The 16,260-nt window shown below is 44.4% G+C and overlaps 1 protein-coding gene across 1 annotated transcript; it reads left to right on the plus strand.

Moving 5' to 3' along the window:
* Positions 1 to 13,853: 13,853 nt before the first annotated feature.
* Positions 13,854 to 15,482, plus strand: LOC310697155 (interferon alpha-1-like; the record flags this gene model as incomplete). Its single annotated transcript, XM_083483474.1, has 2 exons — positions 13,854 to 14,439; positions 15,478 to 15,482. The coding sequence occupies 2 exons, from the start codon at positions 13,854 to 13,856 to the stop codon at positions 15,480 to 15,482; spliced, it is 591 nt and encodes a 196-aa protein (XP_083339600.1).
* Between the last annotated feature and the right edge of the window lie 778 nt (positions 15,483 to 16,260).

Below are 16,260 nucleotides of genomic sequence, written 5' to 3' on the forward strand. Positions count from 1 at the left end.
TGGTTTTTTATCTTGGTTTTATTCTGTGAACCGCCCTGAGACCTCCAGGTATAGGGCGGTATATAAATTCAGTAAACAACCACCACCACACTACAAAGGCATGCAAAACCCACTTCTGCTGTTCCATCTATAACCACAGTGATATAAGACTGAACGTCCACAGATATCAAAGATTTGCCCAAACCAAAGTTAATACAAATAATTTCTGACCAGAAAGAAGATTCCACAGGACCCGCTGTTTCAAAGAGGCGTTTTCAGCGTCACACCAGCAACACCTATCTGAACTAGTCAGATCCTATAAAGGTGCTGCGAAGTACAATCTCAATTGTTAGTTTAAAGAAACACTACTCATGGATTCTAAAGCCTCTCTCCATTGACTGAGCTTCATGAAACACACTCTTCCATTCATCTCTGAGACCATAAGCATCCACTTCACAGCTTCACAATAAGCATTTGTGGCAATGTTTAGGTGACAACTGTTACATGTCTAGATTTCTGAAAAGGTGCCATTGCTATATTTCCTCCAGTGATACAGGGGGTTAAGGAGGCACTCAAAGCCCGTGGTTCAAAAATAAGTGCTTTTAAAAGGTGTCGTAATTCAAAATATGCCATTCAGCCCTGGCAGGTAAGTAGTAAACTGCAGAAATATGTATCCTTTTTTTACATTGGTATTGAACTAGCCTGGCGTGACTCCAAAAGGACACAAGATAAGGCTGCGCAAGACTTTTTACAGGTACAGTTCACTCTCCTACATAATGAATCAAAGATGGCAGCCTTAACTCATGGACTGAAACATAGCCTGGTGCTTTATGGACCTCACTGGGGAAATGTGTAGGGTGGCATGACCAGCACATCCCACGCCCCCCATGTACCTGGGTCAATTGCCCCAGCAAGCACCTCCCCCCACTGGCAGAGAGAAAGGTTGTATCAAACCAAGACTGACTGTTTTTCAGACTTCTGGTTGTTGTTTTTAACAACAACAACAACAACAACAACAACAACAACAACAACTTCTCTCAAGATTGCAACAGATGTTCCATCTATCCAAGGGGGTCTTATGAATTCAAAATTGGGTTGCATTTTAGGCAAAATCAGGTAGCGAACATTTGCAGCTTGAAAGTCACAAAGGTATGGCGATATTCACACCTTTCCCACCACCAATTGCAGCTCAAAGCCACCTCCTCCTCTCACCAGGGTACACAAACTCACCTCACACTCTAACCCAGGGGGGCAGGTTTCACCAACAGGCTCTCGCCCTGGGCAGGATCTGAGGCCCCTAATGGTGTGCAAAATAATTCCTTATAAAACTGTAGTAGTAGTAGTAGTAGTAGTAGTAGTAGTAGTAGTAATTATTATTATCTATACCTCGCCCATCTGGCTGGGTTTCCCCAGCCACTCTGGGCGGCTCCCAACAGAATATTAAAAACACAATAAAACATCAAGCATTAAAAACTTCCCTATACAGGGCTGCCTTCAGGTGTCTTCTGAAAGTCAGATAGTTGTTTATTTCCTTGACTTCTGAAGGGAGGGCATTCCACAGGGCTGGTGCTACCACCAAGAAGGCCCTCTGCCTGGTTCCCTGTAACCTCACTTCTCGCAGGGAGGGAACCACCAGAAGGCCCTTGGAGCTGGACCTCAGTGTCTGGGGTGGACAATGTGGGTGGAGACACTCCTTCAGGTCTACTGGGCTGAGGCTGTTTAGGGCTTTCAAGGTCAGCACCAACACTTTGAATTGTGCCCGGAAATGTCCTGGGAGCCAACGTAGATCTTTCAGGACCAATGTTATATGGTCTCGGCGGCCGCTCCCAGTCACCAGTCTAGCTGTCGTATTCTGGATTAGTTGTAGTTTCCAGGTTACCTTCAAAGGTAGCCCCACGTGGAGCGCATTGCAGTAGTCCAAAACTGTAGTCTAAATGTACTTTCCATAGTGGTGATTTGCACAAATTAGGGGCCCTTTGAGGTAACGAGACACCTGTCCTCATAGCCTTTAGAACTGTGCCAATGACGTGCTATTATATCTTCAGCAACCTCATTGCTCTCTGGCCCACGTTGGGCACCTATCTCTGCTATCTGATTTCAAGTCATTTACGAAAGGCTTTAGTATTGATTTGGCTCAACTTTGTCATTTGTTAATTGCTTCCAGGAGAGGCAAGGCGGGTGGGTGTGGGGAATGTTAAGCCCTTTAAATGGCACAAAGGTCTTCCCGATTTAATATTTAATAGAGTAGATTTTTAAAAAAATAAAAAACAGATTCAGTTTCAAGGATGTGATGCCATTATTATATACTCCTAGAATATAGGCTTCTCCTGGCGTGGGGGGGGGGGACCCAAAGCTGCCCACTTTTGTAGCAGAAAAAAGACAGTCTAACAAAGATGTCTGTGTTGCTCAGTGCCAGCCTTTGGTAAATGGACGTTTCTGAAGTTACAGTTTCTATTTGCAGGAAGGTAAAGCAATGGAACGGAGCTTTTGTTAGCAAAGTTGCTTAAATAACACAGATGGAGTCCAGAGATACCACTTTACGGAAGAAACTGAACAAAGCAGGGCATGATTTGAAGAGAAACAGACTAAGAGGTTTTGTCTTTCTTTCAGGCCTTGTGCGTAGCGGCAAGATATAAAACCAAACATACGGAGGAAAACTCCCTTAGAACTACACAGCCAATCAGAACATGTGCTACCTCAGCAAATAGAATGTTGCTCTCTGACTGGTGGTGAAGCAACTCCTCCTATTACCCTCTTGGCAAGTTGACATAGACACTAGCAGAATTAAACCCTTAAGTTGCACGCTGAACGATCCCTCAGATCATTTACTCGGAGTAAAATGTGGCAAAGAAATATCACAGAGTGATGCATTACTGAGCTAGGGGTGTGTGCCTATTAATTTACATCACATTTCCTCATTTAGATTTCTCTACTTATTTTTCACACGTCATTTCTGAATTTCCCCACAGCTGGTCATCTTTCTGCATTAGCCTCAAAGCTGAAGAACACATCTGGCTTCACTTTCATTCTGAGGCTTTCCATTGGAACGTTTCATGAGGGAAAGTAGCAAAACGGTGGGCAGGGAGGAGAAACTGGGAAGGAGAGGAGGGATATAAAGTTTTTCTGAATCACAGAATCCAAAAATTAGTTCAGCAATTAGCAACTAATTAGCAATTAGTTCCCAATCAGGCAGGTGAACCCTATGTATTACTATGTATTACTATGTAATATTATAGACAACTATCTGACTTGTAGACGACATCTGAAGGGAAGCTTTTAATGGTTGATGCCTTACTGTGCTTTAATTTGTTGGAAGCCACCCAGAGTTGCTAGGGCAAACAGGTCAGATGGGTGGCATAGAAATAAAGGTTAAAAAAGGGTAAAGGATCCCTGGGCGGTTAAGTCCAGTCAAAGGCGACTATGGGGTTGCAACGCTCATCTCACTTTCAGACCGAGGAAGCTGGCTTTTGTCCACAGACAACTTTCCGGGTCATGTGGCCAGCATGAATAAGCCGCTTCTGATGCAATGGGACACCGTGACAGAAACCAGAGCACATGGAAATGACGTTTACCTTCCTGCTGCAGTGGTACCTATTTATCTACTTGCACTGACGTGCTTTCAAACTGCTAGGTTGGCAGGAGCTGGGACAGAGCAACGAGAGCTCACCCCGTTGCAGGGATTCGAACCGGCAACCTCCTGATCAGCAAGCCCAAGAGGCTCAGTGGTTTAGACCACAGTGCCACCCGCCTCCTAGGCATAGAAATATCATCATCATCATCATTTCCTCTATGCAGCTTCACATATTCAAGTCCCCTTTCACTCTAATGCCAAATGCATGAATATAGGGAGTGGGTGGGCACCTCCCCCGGGTTCAATGAATGCATGGGAGAGAACATCAATATGTGAAGCCCCTTGATGTAATATGGAGAAGGTGTTTCAGTTAACAAAACTTCTGACTTTGCCAGTGTTTTGTTTCCCCCCCCCCAAAAAAAAAATTATTGGTTTTCACAACATTATAAACAAACAAACAAACACATAAGACAAACAAATATAAATCATAAACATAAATCATAGCCTTATTGAAAATTACACTTATTAACATTGTTAAGTGACTTCCTCGCTTCCCCTTGGTTGAATTTCATTGCATATCCGTTTAACGGTTTTCCAAATTGCAGTTCTTATAAAATTTAACTTAAACATCCTTAGATCTTCACATTATGAAATTAAACATATTAATTCATCACTTAAATAAAGTCAATTAAGTATCTGCAAGCTGTTTTCAGTTACCGTATTTTTCGCCCTATAGGACACACTTTTTCCCCTCCAAAAATGAAGGGGAAATGTGTGTGCATCCTATGCAGGCTTTCGCTGAAGCCTGGAGAGCGAGCACCGACCCCTCTCACTCTCCAGGCTTCAGGAAGCTATCCGCACTTCCCGTCGGGCTCCCTAGGCTTGCAGATAGCAGCCTGTTCTGGGGGCTGGGGTTGGGGGAAGCTCGGGCTTCCCCTGCCCCAGCCCTGCACCTGGGGGGGAAATAATTTTTTTACTTTATTCCCCCCCCCCCAAAAAAACCTAGGTGCGCCCTATGGGCTGATGCGCCCTATGGGGCGAAAAATACGGCAATTTAACTTAACATATTTAACTAAATAATCATTAAATTTAATCCACTCTTCCTGAGACTTTGCCAGTGTTTTCTGCACCCAGAAAAGCATGACAGTTTTCTGTTTGCATCGTGAAGAGAAGATTCAGGTTTAGAAAATAAACTTTGCACCATCAGCACACAATAAAGGCTTCAGTTAATTCAGTGAATACCCACTGGTTGCCTTATAGTGCAAGCAAGCGAATCTAGCGCTACATCAAAAAGGGAAATCTTACCTGACACCTTGAGTTGAATGAATGCTACCTGAAGAGATTCCAGCAGCTGCAACCCTAGAGCAGTGGTGGGAGCGCTCTAGTCCACAGGTCTAAATAGATCCCAAATTGTCCCACAGGCCGGATTTTCCCAAACCACACTCATCTGCCACACTGCAAGTGTTCAGTTCAGACCTCTGGCCTTTATTTAAGAGGATTTAGATAGCACTTAGGGGTGGCGCTGTGGGTTAAACCACAGAGCCTAGGGCTTGCCGATCAGAAGGTCGGCGGTTCGAATCCTTGTAACGGGGTGAGCTCCCATTGCTCGGTCCCAGCTCCTGCCAACCTAGCAGTTTGGAAGCATGTCAAAGTGCAAGTAGATAAATAGGTACCGCTCCGGCGGGAAGGTAAACGGCGTTTCCGTGGACTGCTCTGGTTCACCAGAAGCGGCTTAGTCATGCTGGTCACATGACTCGGAAGCTGTACGCCGGCTCCCTCAGCCAATGTAGCGAGATTAGCACCGCAACCCCAGAGTCGGCCACAACCGGACCTAATGGTCACGGGTCCCTTTACCTTACTTAGATAGCACTTAATCGTCTAAGTGGTTTACGCAAAATAAAAACAAACAAGACAGATGCGGACAAAAGCAGGTTAAAACACAAGCTGATCTAATTTTTTTCAGAAATATAAAACCAACAGCGTAAAAAACACACACATTACAATATATAATTACATGTCAAAATACATGCAGGGTGTGCATGTCTAGGTAGGCTTGCCTAATGAAAAGGTTTTAGCAAATGCAAAAAATAATAATACAAGAATTGGGTGGTCTGTCCTGTTTCAGCAGCCCTTCTGAGCAAGGAGCAGAGAAAGCAAAATATAAAGGGTGTCAGAACCAGGACCAGCCCAAGGCATTTTGCTGAAGTGAAGGACAAGATGGGGTGCATCACTCCCCCATGCCAGGCTCAAGAACCCACTGGACACTGAGTCTTTCTTAAACATGAGGGAATTCATCATACTCTTTTAAAGCACAGTTCAGCTCAGAGAATTCACAGAGCTACAATTCCCAGCACCCTTAATAATCTAGAGTTCCTAGGATTGTGTGTGTGTGTGTGTGTGTGTGTGTGCGTGTGCTTTAAACGTGTGTACCTTTCACTGTCTCGGTAGGGAAGAGGAAAGCTCTGCTCAGGAATTACAAACGGATCTGGACGCTGCGGTCCTCTTTTAAGAAACCCTTGGCGCAGGATGTCTGCTCCACCCAAGGACTATCGCGCAATAAGTCGAGGAGATGGGGAGAAATGGGTGGACGGCTATCTAAGTTAACATGGTTAAGAGAATTAAAAGGGGAAGGGGGAATGTGGAAAAATAAAATGCAGAGTATTACCTGCATCAGAACCGTCTACCCGGAGGGGTCCCTTCAGCAGCCAGAATCCATGTAGCAGAATCATCCACGGAGCCTCAGCAACCCGGAGATGCGCCTGGGGCGCAACGACCTCTCGCCCCAGCGATGTTGAGCCGACGCTGCTGCGTCTGGTGGAATTTGGATTTGGATGGAAGTAAGTCCCCTAGCAACAGGCCGGGATAACTGGGAAACCTTTAAAAAAAAATAAAAAATGGCTCTCTTTCCTTGCCACGCCCCCTTCGCTTAGAGTCGTCCCTCCGCCCGCTTTTTTAAATGTGCGAGTTGCAGGTAGGGAGCCGTGTTGGTCTGCCGCAGTCAAAACAAAATAAAAAAATTCCTTCCAGTAGCACCTTAGAGACCAACTAAGTTTGTTCTGGGTATAAGCTTTCGTGTGCATGGTATCTGAAGAAGCGTGCATGCACACGAACGCTCATACCAACAACAAACGTAGTTGGTCTCTAAGGTGCTACTGGAAGGAAAAATTTTTATTTTAAATGTGCGAGATACTATTGCATCCTCCTGATTTTTGTCCAGTCCTCCTGGGTTTGGGTTCTTTCTTCTTCTTCTTTTGGAGGCGTTCAGACGAGCTCCTGCCGCATCCGGGATCACCTGGGCTGAAGGTGGGCTGTCGACTCGCTTCCCATCTCTCACACCTGGTCGTCTGAAGACGGGGCCAGAAACCCCGGGCTTAGAAAGGTGTGCAAGGTTTCTGCGCCAGGATCTGGGAGGACTCTATGAAGCAAGCGGAGCCCTGCTTTCCCCCCTCCAGCCTCTAAAACTTTAAGCATAACTTTTGGGGTGGGTGGGGATGTAGGGGTGTAGCCATCTGGTGGCGGAAACAGGCACTGCGTCATTTGTTGCGGAAAAACGTCATGGTGTGGCATTGCTGTCAAAGAAGGATGAGGAACTTTTTCCTGTTGTGGGGGTCATATTCCTCTGTTTTAAAGGCACAGTCTATATTTGAAGGGCTGTCTGTTTTAAAGGTCAAAAGCTCTTAAGAGCAGGGGCTGATGGATTTTTCCTTCAAGCACACGGACCACCTGGTCAACGTCTCCCCCCGCTAAATTTGCATTATAAATGAAATTATTACCTGCAATTTTAATGGAAGTTTATGTCCTCAACCCACTCCCCACGTAGGTCTCCTCCTCTCTCTCTGACACCTCATACATATAAAGTCCCAAACTACTGCTTCAAAATGTCATGATTTCCCCTCCTAATAATTCTGGGAGCTGTAGTTTGTCAGGGGGGCTAAGAGTGGTTAGGAGACACCCCCTCCAAATTCCCTTCACAGAACTGCAATTCCCAGAGATCTCTGTGAAGAGGGATGGATTGGTCAATTCTGTAGTTCTCTGAGAGAAACAGGGGTTCCGTAGCAACCCTCAGCACCCCAGAATACTTGGGGGTAAGCATTGGCTGTTTAAAATAGTGTTTTGTCTCTGTTTCTCTTCTTCTCCATTTTATTTCATGTTTCTTACTGGATTGTTATTTTAACTTCATGATAAAATCTTGAAAATTAAAGAAAATGACACATTCATCCTGTTTCACCTCCCCCCCCCCATTTATCTGTAGTAGTTTTTAAAATAATATCAATCTATCATTGAGTTTTAAAAGATATTTTAAAAGACTGCAGCAGGAATCCTAACCATGTCCACTTAGAAATAAGTCTTACTGAATTCTATTGGGCTTACTCCTGGATAAGTAAAGGGAGCCCTGACCATTAGGTCCAGTCGTGACCAACTCTGGGGTTGCGGCACTAATCTCAGCTTCTGGGTCATGTGGCCAGCATGACTAAGCCACTTCTGGCGAACCAGATCAGCACATGGAAATGCCGTTTACCTTCCCACCAGAGCAGTACCTATTTATCTACTTGCACCTTGACGTGCTTTCGAACTGCTAGGTTGGCAGGAGCAGGAATCAAGCAACGGGAGCTCACCCCATTGCGGGGATTTGAACCACTGACCTTCTGATCGGCAAGTCCTAGGCTCTGTGGTTTAACCCACAGTGCCACCCACGTCCCTTTACTCCTGGATATATGGGGACTAAGATTGCAGCCTTATCCATTTTACGTGTACTGTGAATGGCTACAAACATGGGGAAGGGAGACAAAGAACAAGGAAATTGTCTTCCCTTTGTAATGCTTAAAACAGGAATCTGAGCATCCCTCTGGAAGGAATTTGTGCAAGGTGTGCCTTCTTCATCAGGTCACCCACCTCACTGTTGAGGAAGGCACAGAGTTTTCTCCTTAGACCTTACATGATGGAAGCACCAAGCCTCACCTACAGATCAGTCATGCTTCCACTGCCCATCTTCCTCTGCAACATGATGTAATGGTTCTAGGGGTTGCTCGTGCATAAATCAGCGCCACACCTGGCTGGGTTGCCTGAGTGAACCCTTTCTGTCTGGACAGCCACTCGCCCGTGGCTGTCTCAATCGCTGGCAGAATCCGTCAGTGGGCGTTTCTTGAACTTCTTCCAGCAAAGAAGCTCTTTGACGCCTAGTCTCCGCCTATTTTCCCTGCGCGAAAGCCTTCTGCGCAGGGAGGGTGTGGGCATCGGAGGACCCGTGCTCTCCCCGCTGGTCCCCGGCGAGGAGTCTTGGAGCCACCTCGCCGATTCCCCCATCTGCCCCCCTTCTCCACTGGTGCTACGCTGATTTCCTTCCCCAGAAGATGTGCTGCTTCTCTCCCTCTCGGGACGCTCTCCGGAATCCCTCTGGAGCCCTCCCTCTCCCTCTGGCTCTGATGGCAGTTCCCTGACACATGACATATGAGGTCCCCATCATGTGCAGCCAAACTCTCATAGCTCCCGCACATCATGCCCTTCAAACACGCAAAATCATTCCATTGACCCATGTTGCAGCTTTTAATAGGAAGAACATTTGATATTTCCAGTCGGTGAAGAAAAGATACAATAAAAGACATGACATAGCCAGATGAATAATAAATAAATATAAAATAAAAGTAGCACACGCATTATATAAATAAAATAAATATTTTTTTAAATAACAGAAATCACGTACGTCTATAGTGCATTTCATTTGGCACACTTCTTAGAAGAATAATTGTCCCACTTAAGATGCTTGCATCTCTGACTGCTTGACCTGCATAAATCACTGTGTTCCTTTAGCAAATAAATTATTACCGTACTACGAATTTTGCCCTAGGTTTGGAAAATCTGTGCTTGTATGTAGCCTTTCCAACCTAATCCTGAACTTATTGCTTTTGTAGAATGCGTTAAATTATGGGTACATTGGAGATTCCACGAGTGGTGTTGTTGCATGGAAACTCTCATTTATGGAAGGGGTAAAATGTTATTTTCCCCCCAATTCCCCCCCCCATCACTGTGTAGCTTCCTGTGCCCCCCCAATCTGTTTTGACCAGTTTCTGTGATTGGCAGCCTCCACTGGTTCACTAGCCCTTCCAAACACAGATGTTTAAGAATAAGGATCAGTGATTTTTATAAAATTAATATTCTGTCAAGGAACACCTATACCTCTGCCTTAGAAGCTCATCATGTTTGTGAAGATTCTGGGGCAAATCCTTGGTCTTTTTGTAGCATTGGCCATGCCTGTCCTAGCGCCCCGTGTGAACAGAGAATACCACCTAGAACACATTGCAAGGGAAAATCAATCTAATGAAATATAAAGTATATCCCTCTGGCAGTACAAGAGAAGATTGCGGAGGGTAGAAAAGCAGTACAGGATAATCTTCTTGTTGCACAAATTTTGAAGCCATTCTTTTTTCCCTTTTGAACCTTTATCTTCCGCGTAAGGCTTCTCTGTAGCATTTTCACATTTCAAAATCACACTTCACTAGCTATAACTTAACAAAACAATGTAGCAGCAAATGAAACAGAAGAGGAAGCAGCTGTTTAGCTTTTGAGAAACACATTGCTGGAGGAACGGAGTGCTTTTTCTGCACGAAGAGAAACTCTCTTGATACCGAGGAAAACACAGACTTCCGTCCTAGAGACACCACTTTGCATCTGGCAAACAGTAGCAGGTGCAGAAGAATAGGAAGCAGCTGTTTTGCTTTCCAGGAATGCATTGCTGGAGGAATCTAATGAAAGCTGAGTAACTGGGATGCCCTCTTCAAGCCACAATTCCATTCTGCTGTTTCATCCCATTTTTTCCGTTGCAGCACCAACTGGAGGTTAAGCTGGAATGAAGAAGAGAATACATTAATTATCCAGTTTGAAATGCTTTCCCAGTAGGAGACGTGGCCTTTCTTTTTAAGAGACACAACCTCTCTTCTCTGGGTGTGGTTTCCTCCTCAGTTAACTGGGAACTAGTTGGAACCTTAGTCTTCTCTGTTCGCAGCAAGTAGTATCTGCTGAGCGGCTGCCCTGGAATTTCTATTTCTTTAGTTCTAACTACAAACATTATTTTTAAAAGCATACAAGTACCTGCATTTCCCGTCCTTTTGAGGAGTTGGTCGATCAGCAGAAAACATTGCCGGACTTCCATCTGGACAATCTCCCAGGCACACAGGCTGTACCCGTCATCTTTCAGGTAGTCGTTGATTCTTCTGAAGTAGCTTTTCACCCGCTGTCGGATGCTGTTGCCCTTCTCTGCACTCAAGCACCGTCCCAGCTTCTCAATGTCCTGGTGCAGACCAGCCTGGAAACCAGCTATGGAAGTCTCACCCCAGTCCATTTTGCTGTGGTTTTGCCTGAAGATGTGGAGGGTCTGCTGGAGGATTTCTTGTGTGGCTACTTTGGCATCCTCCCCTTGGATTTCGTGGCTGTGGATTCCTTCGTTGTTGGAGAAATTGGCCACATGGCCGATGCATTGTAGGGGAATTGTGGAGCCCATCTCGCTGTTGAGAAGCTTCAAGTTGTCTTTATTTAGCCAGCTGCGAAGTTGGCTGCAGTCCTGAGAGGAGATTTCAGTGAAGCAGAGCATCATCACTAGGCCAAAGCAGAGAAGCCACCCCTTTGAGATCATGGTGGAGATGAAGGAACGTGATCCTTGCTGGAGTGCTGAGGGATTTCGTTTTGAGGGAGATGCTCTGGAGTCTGTTCCATCTTTGAGCCATGTCCCTGTATTTAAATGCTCCATGGCTGAAGTTTTCTCTTGTCATTTTCAGTTTTGGTGGGAATGGACTTCCTCCTTTTGAAAATACTCTAGTTTCAGGTTTTTTCCTTCCCTTTGGATTTTTAAATCACACAGGACCAAAAGTGATGTTGAAGGTTTGGAAAACAGGTGTTTCGTTGTTGAAAAGGAACTTCCATTAATGCAAAAATTAAGTTCAGCTTCAGCGCAGTGCATGATATGGGGGGTGGGGGCAACTGCTGAACACCATGTGAATTGCCCCATTGTGATATTCCGCAGGGTTCCGTTTTGTATTCCCTGTTATTCACCTTATATTTGAACTGGTGGAGTGGGGTGTCAACAGTATGCACATGGCACTGAGCTCAATCTCCCCATTCCATCCAAATCAGGAGAGGATGTACAGGACTGGATAAGGGCAGACAAACTCAAGTTGAGTCCAGATTAGATGGAGGCATTATGTATGCCAAGTAAGTGGTGAGGAGGTCTGTCAAGGACAGGGTTGCCCCCCACTGGAGAAATCAGGTCCAAAGTGTAGAGCTACTTGGGGCTCTAGTGATCTCACTGGCCAAGACCCTGCCAGCCATAGCCCTTCAGGGAACAGGATGATCTATCTACATTCTGTGATCCAGTTGTGATCAAGGCTGTGGTACTGTCTGTGCTCTGGCAAACTCCAGATTGGATGGTTGTGCCTTGCCTCTTTGAAGAGGCGTCAGAAACTGTAGTTACTGCAAAATGAAGCAGCTGGACTATTGATCAGGGCAGCCAGGAGGTCAAATTTTACACTAGTTGTGTGAAAATTGCACTGGTTGCTTATTCCCACCTAAGAAATGTATACAGTCTAACTGCTGACAGATTGGATGTGGGGTCCCATGTCAGGAGTTCAGCCTACACTCGAGTAGGACCCTGGCAGAGACACATGCCCAACTGGCATGTTCTCTCCCTCCTTGTCGATCGTTCGGGAGCTTCAACAGCTTTCTTCAGCCTGAACATCACAGCGACTGATGCCAACCGACACCAGCATACTTAGGGATCTGCAGAGTTTGCACATTTTGTGTAACAGACCTCAGCAACTCAGCTTTTTGGCTAATCTACTTTATTTACATATAAACACACATGGAGCACTGCAACATGGCTCCCTCTCTCTCTAGCATCAGACAACAAAGAGGAAACAGACCAAAGGACAATAGTCCCACTTCACAGAACACAAAAATCCTGTCTCTGTCACTTCCCACTCTATGGAGTCAAAACATACACCGTCATGTGAAAGACAAAAGTCCCATGACTGCAATCATGGATCAGGAATTCTAACATCCCAAATACATGAAAGATCACTTTCTCCCTTACAGACCGGCCCAGGACTTAAGATTGGTAGTCAAAGCTGATTGTTCCACCATCCTCAGGTGTCAGGGTGGGAGCAGCAGCACATGAGGACCTTCTTGGCGGTGGCCCCTCTAGTCCAGCATCGTGTTCTCACAGTGGCCAACCAGATGCCTGTGGGAAACCAGGGAGCAGAACATGAGCAACTCTCCCCTCCTGTGGTTTCCAGCAACTGGTATTTGGAAGTGCGGGTAAAAAGATAAAGCATTACACACCTTAACCTCCTATGAGTGTACCAAGATCTTAAAGGCACCACATTGGATACACCTGATGTGATGGTTGTTGGTCTCTGTATATGATTTTCTGGCTGATTATGTTTTAACTGTGCAGTTGTGAACAAATTGCATTTTATTGTTTTTATTGTGTTGTGTGCTGTCCTGAGACCTTTATGTGAATGGCAGCTAATAGCTAATAAACACATAGCATTAAATGCCTGCAAGGAGTTTCACAAACATCCCTCTTCATGATCTGTGAGCAGCTTAAATGTTTGTATATGAATGACTGCTACTCCTTAGTATACAGTTGCTGTAAGAATCAAAGACTGCAGATCAAAGACTGCTGACATGATGTTAAAATCGTTTCAATTAAAAAACAACAGGGCGGGTTCACACATTCAGCTGTTGCTCACCAAAGGAAGAGTAACCAAATTATGTCCATGTATGTGGGAACCAGCTCTAAACACTGCATCGCTGGGATCACTCCAAACCTGTTAAAATTATTCCGCATGGAGCAGCCATAGACTGATGTTCCTGGCCAGTCTATGTTACATCATGAGAAATTCCAGCAGTTTGACATTTAAACTGATAAAATGAATTTGAGAAAAAGTCAACATAACAATGGATTTTGGTTTTCACTATTAAAAAAAAATCATTTTCACATTAATTTAAGGGTGTTTTTGGTCAAAAATGAAACGTAAAAGTAAGTTTTCTAAATATGTGTATCCCAACTGAAAACAGCATTTTTGGTCTTTTGTGATTTTACAAATTGTACAAAGGGGAGAAAGTGAAAGAAGAGTATTTTCAGAAAGGGGAATCCCACATAAACAGAAAAAGACAGAGGAAAACTTCTGCGACTACATGTTTAAATGCAAGGCCATGGTTCAAAGATGGAACAGACTTCAGAACATCTTCCTCAAGACACAGTCTTCCAGATTCAGCACTCTACCAAAGACCACATTCCTTCATCTCCACCATGATCACCAAGGGATGGTTGCTGCATGTAGGCCTAATGATGCTTTTCGTCTCCAAAATCTCATCTCTGGACTGTAACCAGTTTCATAGCTGGCTACATGAAGCCAACAAGGCCAACTTGGAGCTTCTGAAGAACAAAATGGGAACAACCATTCCTATTCAATGCATAGGAGAAGAAATGGACATCTCAACGAATCAGGAAATCTTCACGAACATCAATGAAGTCCAAGTGGAGAATGCCAAGGCAGCTATACAAGAGATCCTCCAACAGACTCTGCACATCTTCAGACAAAACCACACTGAAATGGGTTGGGGTGGCAATTCCACAACCGCTTTCCAGACCAAACTGGACCAGCAAATTCAGAAGCTGGAAACATGTTGGAGTGCAGAGCTGGAGTGTGGCCCCACATCTCCAAGAGGTCAGAAAACTCTGCTCACCAGACTGAGAGTGAAAAGATACTTCCAAATACTCCATGATCTCCTGAAAGATAAAGAGTACAGCCTGTGTGCTTGGTTGACTGTCCAGATCCAGATCAGGCAATCTTTTGTGCTGACAGATCAACTCATCAAAAGAATCTCTAACGAAGGTACTGTACACTTTTTTAAAAAATACATAAGACTTGATTAGAACTAGGTGAGAAAAACAGCTAGTTTCTCAGCAACCTTTTCAGGATGTCTAACCTGCACTCACTTGCCACTAAGAAATGTTCATAATTCTTCTTGAAGAAGTTGTTGATTTCCTCAGAATTCTGGTGATTTTGGCTTTCTTCTTTGTTGCTGCAAGAAAAAGACTTAATCTGCAAGGTGATGCTATGTGAATGGGGACACTCTGCATGAAAGACCAACATGGATGGGACAGATTGTAGATGTTTCTTCCCATTGAGTTCCTGCTATGATAAATTGGATTGATCTCTGATTTGATTTCATATGGTGTAGTGGGCTGTTTGTATCCATATTGGTGAAGCAGATTCTGGTGGTTTTCCCATGCTATCAACAATACCCTGCTGGCAACATGGAGGGAACCAACGGGAATACTCGTAAGAGCTATCAAGTGCACAGCATTGTTCATTTGCAACAAGGGACCATATCACAGAAAAATCAGATTCCATGCAACATCAGAAGCCAAAAATATAGAAGGATTCACTTTTACACATATCATTAAATACATATTCTCTCATGTCATCACAATCAAGAAAGACAGTTACAGTGGTACCTCGCGTTACATACGCTTCCGGTTACATACGCTTCAGGTTACAGACTCCACTAACCCAAAAATAGTGCTTCAGGTTAAGAACTTTGCTTCAGGATGAGAACAGAAATCGTGCTCCAGTGGCATGGCAGCAGCAGGAGGCCCCATTAGCTAAAGTAGTGCTTCAGGTGAAGAACAGTTTCAGGTTAACTGCGGACCTCCGGAATGAATTAAGTACTTAACCCGAGGTACCACTGTACTTTAATCAGGTCTGAGAAGCTTTCATAAAACTTACCTTTCCATTTTCTGATTCTTCTGAGGAGCCTGTATTAAAAATATTAGTGCTTATGATTCATAATTTTTCATATTTTGAAATGAAAAGCAAGGTATTTCAAAATGAATGCAGAATTTCAACCACTTTTCATCTTCCTTTCAGCTTAAGTTGTACTGGAAAGAGGAGAATGAAGCTACAACTACAACCATTCAACTTTCGCTCGATTCCTCAGAGAGATTTCTAGAAATCAAAACAGCTGCCCTTTCCTGTCCCTCTTCTTCTGTAACCAAGAAATGCCATGCTACCATGAAGTCTTACGCAGAAGTTAGAGATCCAAAGGAAAAAAGAATCCACGTTGACGATGATGTTATTTATATCGCAGAAACACTTTTTGCTCTTTATATTTATTTGTATTTATTATATTTATGAAGTTCCTTTATTTAATGTTATTTATTGTATCCTTTCATTGACTGACCATTTCAACAGTCTTCCTATTAAAAATGCACAGCTCAGCAATTTGGGTCATTTGGGTGATTTTGCCTATTTCAATGATATGAAGTATGGGGGACATTCTATCAGAGAGTTAGGCTGTAAATGGTGGGGACAGAGGAAGCAAGACCAACTTGAGGAAGATATTTGGTGCTTCCTTGAATGGGGAGGAAGTTCTATGTCTCCTATCCCAGTGTCCTTGGGAACCTCAGGCCCAGAGACCCCAGGCCTCTCTATCTGGGCCTCAGGCCTCTCCTCAGACCCTGACCTCCATAGGCAATATCTCTCATGGACCCCACTGCTTGAGTGCTTTGCTAGTGTCCTTGAACTGTGTGATAATTCCTCTTGCTTGCCTGAATACATAGGTGTGTGTAGAACATATTGAAATACTTTAAATTGAAATACAGTGGTACCTCAGGTTACAGACTCCGCTAACCCAGAAATAGTGCTTCAGGT

Source organism: Podarcis liolepis (assembly GCF_965112155.1).
Source record: "Podarcis liolepis genome assembly, chromosome: 17".
Classification (NCBI taxonomy): domain Eukaryota; kingdom Metazoa; phylum Chordata; class Lepidosauria; order Squamata; family Lacertidae; genus Podarcis; species Podarcis liolepis.